We start from the raw sequence: 7,500 nt of genomic DNA, 5'->3' as shown, positions 1-7,500 counted from the left end.
TCATTGACTAGGCTGAATATAAAATAACATCGGTTATTGAACAATTTGTAATTTTCCTTCAAGGCATAAGTATTTCCAATTAATGCTACTACAATTTAATAATTACCGATTATTTTTCATGCAGATAGCGATCCGTTTAATTAACCTATATGATTTAAACAAAAAATATGATGTCATACATTACATAGATTGACGTCATGTTCAGAAAAAACATACATGGTAGTTCATTTTAAAGAATGCAACTATCTGAAGATTAGACGGCTAGATACAAAGATATGAACATCATTGCCATACAAATCATTCTGGTAAGAAAAGTATGGTCAATATCCTCATCATCAGCAGCATCAACAAAATCATAACTGTCCTTCAGTACAATATCACTGCAAGGAGTGGACCAAACCATTTCTAAAGAGAGCTTTAGACATTTCTTTTTTTCATGACTTAAGTACTTCTAATTAGGTATCTAATACCACTACAATTTAATACTTAACGATTATTTTTCACGCAGAGACAGTCTCCTTTTAATTAACCTAAATGATTTAAACAAATAATATGATGTCATACATTAGAGATTGACGTCATGTTTCCAAAAATCGCTGTTCTTTTGATGCAAATGCAGATAAAGCATTCTAAAGAATGCAGTTTTATGTAGATTAAACGGCTAGATACAAAGATATGAACATCATTGCCATACAAATCATTCTGGTAAGACAAATATGGTCAATATCTTCATCATTATCAGCATCAACAAAAATATAATTGGTTTCGATTTCGATACTACACCAGCAAATGATGGATGATTTACAGCAAGATGAGGTTGAAAATTTCTTACAGAATAATCCAGATTTCGTTCGCAAATGGCAATCTCGGCATTCTTTAGAGGACGTCACAAAGGAAAACATTAAAAACACGTTGAAAGTACCGGATGCGACCGGTTATGTTGCAACTTCAAGTGAAGCAGTTTTACACGAGGTGAAATTAAAATCAAGAGGATATACTGAAGTAGTAACAGAGAATAAAATATACAGAGAGTTTGTAAAAGACACTGTTTTCGAAATCAATGTCGACAAACAGTGTCATAAAATTCTTCAAAATGCTTGTATCATCCTCGATTGTGAGAGAGCGAGCCTATTTCTGTTACGTGGAACTGCTAAAAAGCTACACTTAGTTTCCAAACTCTTTGACGTTACAGCCACCTCGGTTATGGAGGATACAATTCACACAGAAGAAAATGCCATTCGCATTCCTCTCGGGAAAGGAATTGTCGGATATGTAGCTGAAAACAGTCGTCTCTTGAATATTAAAGATGCCTACAAAGACGAACGTTTTTCAGATGAGATTGATAAAACAACGGGCTTCTGTACCCAAAGTATTCTATCTGTACCAATTACGGATAGAGATGGCGTCGTAATCGGTGTAGCTCAAGCATTGAATAAGAAACATAATCGTTATTTCGATTCGGATGATGAAAATATATTTCTGAACTTTTTGTCGTTTTGCGGAATCAGTATAATCAATGAACGGTTGTTAGAAATATCACAAGTGGAATTTAAACGCCATCAGTTATTGCTAAAACTTGCCAAATTTGTTCTGAAAGAGCAAACCAATTTTCGAAAGCTTATATCAGAAATTCTTCGACATGCCATGGATATGTTAAACTGTAGCAAGATTTGTGTTTATTTGACAGAAAACAGAGTGGATGCGGCCTCTCCGACGAAATCGTCTACAGTTTTCCAGTTATTAAAAGATGAAGAAGAAGTGGAGGAAGTTCCGTTAGATCCGCAATATATAACACCAATTGACAAAAATTTAAAAAGTATCAATATAATCGATATAATTCGATTACAAAGTGAATCAACAGAAAATTTAATCACTGTTGAAGGTGATGTTGGCAGTTGGTTACTGTGTATGACAATAACAAATGCTATAAGTAAGGTAGTCGGTTGCATAATATTTGTGAGACATTCCAAAGATGTTTTCGACCAAAGTGACATCAATCTAATGGAGACGTTTTCATTGATTTGTGGAATTAGTATTCATAATTGTCGCTTATATGAACGTTCTGTTAGGGTGTTAACACAGCGAGAAGCCTTGAACGAGTTACTTGCATATCATACTACATGCGACCGAAAACTTATTGAACCTTTCTTAAAAGTAGTGCCACGATCATCTGAAGAGTACAATATATATTCCTATGCCTTCGATGAATCTGCATTTACAGCGGATGAAACTGTTCATTTGTGTGTTCGGATGTTACTTGAAAAAAATGTGTTAATCGTATTAGATTTACCAATTGATATTTTATACAGGTTTATTTTAACCGCAAGGAAGAATTATCGTCTGAACGTTTACCATAATTGGGGTCATGCTGTTAATGTTATGCAGGCGATGTTTAGTATATTGACTACTGGTCACATGCAATTATATTTCACAGAATTAGAGCAGATTTGCTTATTAATTGCAGCTCTAGTTCATGATCTTGACCATAGAGGTAAAAATAATGCATTTCAAGAGAAGACCTCATCGCCTTTTGCTATACTGTACAGTTCATCTGTCTTGGAACACCATCACATAGATAGAACTTTAATGATATTAAACACTACCGAAACCAATTTATTTCAGAATCTCCCAGATACGAATTACAAGTACGGTCTTAAAGTTATCGAGAAAGCCATTCTGGCCACAGACTTGCAAGGTTATTTTACAAAACGTGAAGTTTTAAAGGAAAAACTCGAAAGCGGAAACAAAGTATTTGACACCCAAGAAAGTGTCGAATTATTAATGAGCATTTTAATGACAGCATCTGATCTTTCAGGTATCACAAAGCCATGGGAAATTCAAAAGTCAATTGCAGTTAAGGTTGCAGCTGAATTCTACGAGCAGGGAGACGAAGAAAAAGGTTTACAGCAGGAAGTTCCAGCTCTTATGGATCGAGAAAATCGATACAAACTTCCGAGAATGCAAATCGGATTCATCGATGCTATTTGTTTTCCGCTTTATCAACTTTTATGTGAAGTACAAGACGGTTTGTTACCTCTATATGAAGGGGTGCTACAAAATAGGATTCATTGGTCCAATATAGATGACGGCTTAGAAGATTTTGATATTGACTTCGAAATGCAAAAGCCTTACAGAGAATTCACACGCTATTCAGGTTTTGAAGAGGATGAGATCTCCACTCCCCATTTTGAACATGATAAGGTCTTCAACACGTCTATTTGTACCCAAACTACCTTAATTTTCCCGAAGATCAAAGAAAAAAAAGAATCAAGGGAAGAATCCTGTCAAACGGATAACTTTAAAGAAAATATTCCGAAATCTTCCAGTATAATCGGATTATTAGGATCTATTATTGTTTTAGAGACAGTAAAAGACAGTCCTTCACCAAAACTTTTATCTGTAGAAGTAGACAAATGTAAGGATACAAAGTCAAGAGGTATCCAGACAATAGTGCTTCAACGTTCTCAAAGCGCTAGGTCTGACGGGAGTTATGGATATATCACTAGTAATTTAAGTCCTACATCTCCTACGGCTTGGAACATGGCAGGTTTGGAACTGAGTGATTTCATTCTGTCAACCAAATCCTCACCTGTAAAATCGTGTTCAACTGGAACCGGCCTTACTGAAGGTATTCGAAAAAAATCTTCGCAAAAATTATCATCCCATGAAACAGAAGAACAAGCTAAAACAGAAGAAGCACTGTCATTGAAACTCAAAGACGATTCAATGTTGACTAAGACGATAAAACGCCGATCATCATTGAGAGAAAATAGGACGTTATCTGAGGGAACAGAAGGAAAATCAAGAATCAAAGAACCAATGAGTACATTGTTTCCGGCATTTTCTTCAACAAACGTCTCGTTCTGCGACAAAGAACATCGTGAACCTGACGAAGAAATATGCAAGAGTGAACAACAATCATCTGAGATTTTAAAAGAAAGTGACACTTATGGAATGACCGCCGAAGAAAAGGAAAGGATTGCTAGTACTGCTATGAAAGAACTGAACCAAAATCGAAGGAGAAAATGTCTGAGGAAAATTCCACGAAGCAGGCCAGGCTCTCTAACTACGAAAAGACAGGAACCATTGTACCACATTAAAAAGTGGATGTGTACGATTTCATAAGCTATAAATAAAGAGACCAAAGGCTAAAATAACGATATACAAAAGTAGCAGAGATGGGAAGAAACAAAATTTGCATCAAACTGTTGATTAACAAGCAACAGTAAATAAAAGAACAATAAAATCTGTGTCCATCTACGTGTTTTAGTGTGTGTGTGTGTGTGTGTGTGTGTGTATGCGTGTGTGCGTGTGTGTGTGTTTGTGTGTGTGTGTGTGTGTATTGGGTCATCGGAGAACGAACAGCCGCATAAAGCGAAGACGACATTCCAAAGGCTGGAGCAGTTTGAATGGAAGACGATACCCCAAGCACCATATCCGCAGGGCATTGCCCCATCTGATTAACATTTATTTTGCAGTCTTCAAAATCATTTGGAGCGTCACAGACAAGTAAATTTTGGAAGAGGGGCCTAGCAAGTCTACCTGATAGATGGAAGAGCATTGTAGAAAATGAAGGAGAATATATTTTATATTAAAAGAAAACTTTATCTTAATTTTAAAAAGTATAAAGAACCGCATTATTTATGTTATGACCCAAAATAGATATGTGTATATATATATATATATATATATATATATATATATATATATATATATATATATATATATATATATATGTGTGTGTGTGTGTTTGTGTGTATGTATGTATATATACATATATTTATATGTATATATATACGTATGTATGTGTGTATATATATATATATATATATATATATATATATATATATATATATAATTAAATACATGTATACGGATGTATATATGTATATATGTATGAATGTATGGGTGTGTATGTATGTATGTATGTATGTATGTTTTTATGTATGTATGTATGTATGTATGTATGTATGAGAAATAATATTTCTCCAGTTAATTTTAGTTTAAACAAACTTAACTATTGCTGTCTTCATGCGCCTGGCATCACTGAGTATTTAACAGCAGTTTAAAATTTTGAAATTATGAATATGCTAATTTTATTTCTCTGAAATTTTAAATATGTTAATTTTCACATCTATTTGCGTTCGATGTTGTACACTTGCTCAATGAGTTTATCGACACTATTTTGAGAATTGATTCTGTGAAGTCAATGTTTCATTGACTAGGCTGAATATAAAATAACATCGGTTATTGAACAATTTGTAATTTTCCTTCAAGGCATAAGTATTTCCAATTAATGCTACTACAATTTAATAATTACCGATTATTTTTCATGCAGATAGCGATCCGTTTAATTAACCTATATGATTTAAACAAATAATATGACGTCATACATTAGAGATTGACGTCATGTTTCCAAAAATCGCTGTTCTTTTGATGCAAATGCAGATAAAGCATTCTAAAGAATGCAGTTTTATGTAGATTAAACGGCTAGATACAAAGATATGAACATCATTGCCATACAAATCATTCTGGTAAGACAAATATGGTCAATATCTTCATCATTATCAGCATCAACAAAAATATAATTGGTTTCGATTTCGATACTACACCAGCAAATGATGGATGATTTACAGCAAGATGAGGTTGAAAATTTCTTACAGAATAATCCAGATTTCGTTCGCAAATGGCAATCTCGGCATTCTTTAGAGGACGTCACAAAGGAAAACATTAAAGACCCGTTGAAAGTACCGGATGCGACCGGTTATGTTGCAACTTCAAGTGAAGCAGTTTTACACGAGGTGAAATTAAAATCAAGAGGATATACTGAAGTAGTAACAGAGAATAAAATATACAGAGAGTTTGTAAAAGACACTGTTTTCGAAATCAATGTCGACAAACAGTGTCATAAAATTCTTCAAAATGCTTGTATCATCCTCGATTGTGAGAGAGCGAGCCTATTTCTGTTACGTGGAACTACTAAAAAGCTACACTTAGTTTCCAAACTCTTTGACGTTACAGCCACCTCGGTTATGGAGGATACAATTCACAAAGAAAAAAATGCCATTCGCATTCCTTTCGGGAAAGGAATTGTCGGATATGTAGCTGAAAACAGTTGTCTCTTGAATATTAAAGATGCCTACAAAGACGAACGTTTTTTCGATGAGATTGATAAAACAACGGGCTTCTGTACCCAAAGTATTCTATCTGTACCAATTACGGATAGAGATGGCGTCGTAATCGGTGTAGCTCAAGCATTGAATAAGAAACATAATCGTTATTTCGATTCGGATGATGAAAATATATTTCTGAACTTTTTGTCGTTTTGCGGAATCAGTATAAACAATGAACGGTCGTTAGAAATATCACAAGTGGAATTTAAACGCCATCAGTTACTGCTAAAACTTGCCAAATTTGTTCTGAAAGAGCAAACCAATTTTCGAAAGCTTATATCAGAAATTCTTCGACATGCCATGGATATGTTAAACTGTAGCAAGATTTGTGTTTATTTGACAGAAAACAGAGTGGATGCGGCCTCTCCGACGATATCATCTACAGTTTTCCAGTTATTAAAAGATGAAGAAGAAGTGGAAGAAGTTCCGTTAGATCCGCAATATATAACACCAATTGACAAAAATTTAAAAAGTATCAATATAATCGATATAATTCGATTACAAAGTGAATCAAAAGACATGTCAATCACTGTTGAAGGTGATGTTGGCAGTTGGTTACTGTGTATGACAATAACAAATGCTATAAGTAAGGTAGTCGGTTGCATAATATTTGTGAGACATTCCAAAGATGTTTTCGACCAAAGTGACATCAATCTAATGGAGACGTTTGCATTGATTTGTGGAATTAGTATTTATAATTGTCGCTTACATGAACGTTCTGTTAGGATGTTGGCACAGCTAGAAGTAATGAACGATGTACTGGCATTTCATACTACATGCGACCGAAAACTTATTGAACCTTTCTTAAAAATAGAGCCACGATCTTCTGCAGAGTACAATTTATATTCCCATGCCTTCATTGAATCTGTATTTACAGATGATGAAATTGTTCATTTGTGTGCTCGTGTGTTTCTTGAGAAAAATGCTTTGACCGTATTAAATTTACCGATTGATATTTTATACAGGTTTATTTTAACAGCAAAGAAGAATTATCGTCCAATTATTTTCCATAATTGGCGCCACAGTGTAATGGTATTTCAAATGATGTTTTATATTTTGACAAGTTCACGAATACAATTTTATTTCACAGAATTTGAACAGATTTGTTTCCTCATTGCTTCTTTATTGCATGATCTTGATCACAGAGGGACAAATAATGAGTTTCAAGTGAAGACATCATCTCCGCTCACTACATTATACGACACGTCTGTCTTGGAACACCATCATATAGATAGAGCTATCAGGATGCTAAACACTGCCGAAACCAATATATTCCAGAATCTCTCGGCTAAAAATTATCAGCATGGTCTTAAATTTATCGAGAAAG

At 34.3% G+C, this 7,500-nt stretch overlaps 1 protein-coding gene across 1 annotated transcript; it reads left to right on the top strand.

Moving 5' to 3' along the window:
* The first annotated feature begins 229 nt into the window (after positions 1-229).
* On the top strand, positions 230-4,250 carry LOC128251331 (cGMP-specific 3',5'-cyclic phosphodiesterase-like). Its single transcript, XM_089341744.1, has one exon. The coding sequence runs from the start codon at positions 790-792 to the stop codon at positions 4,123-4,125; it is 3,336 nt and encodes a 1,111-aa protein (XP_089197870.1). The 5' UTR covers positions 230-789; the 3' UTR covers positions 4,126-4,250.
* Positions 4,251-7,500: the final 3,250 nt, after the last annotated feature.

Source organism: Octopus bimaculoides, chromosome 25, assembly GCF_046866305.1.
Source record: "Octopus bimaculoides isolate indiv1 chromosome 25, ASM4686630v1, whole genome shotgun sequence".
NCBI lineage: Eukaryota > Metazoa > Mollusca > Cephalopoda > Octopoda > Octopodidae > Octopus > Octopus bimaculoides.
The sequence above is the reverse complement of the archived record's forward strand: the minus strand, read 5'-3'. Positions and strand labels throughout refer to the sequence as shown.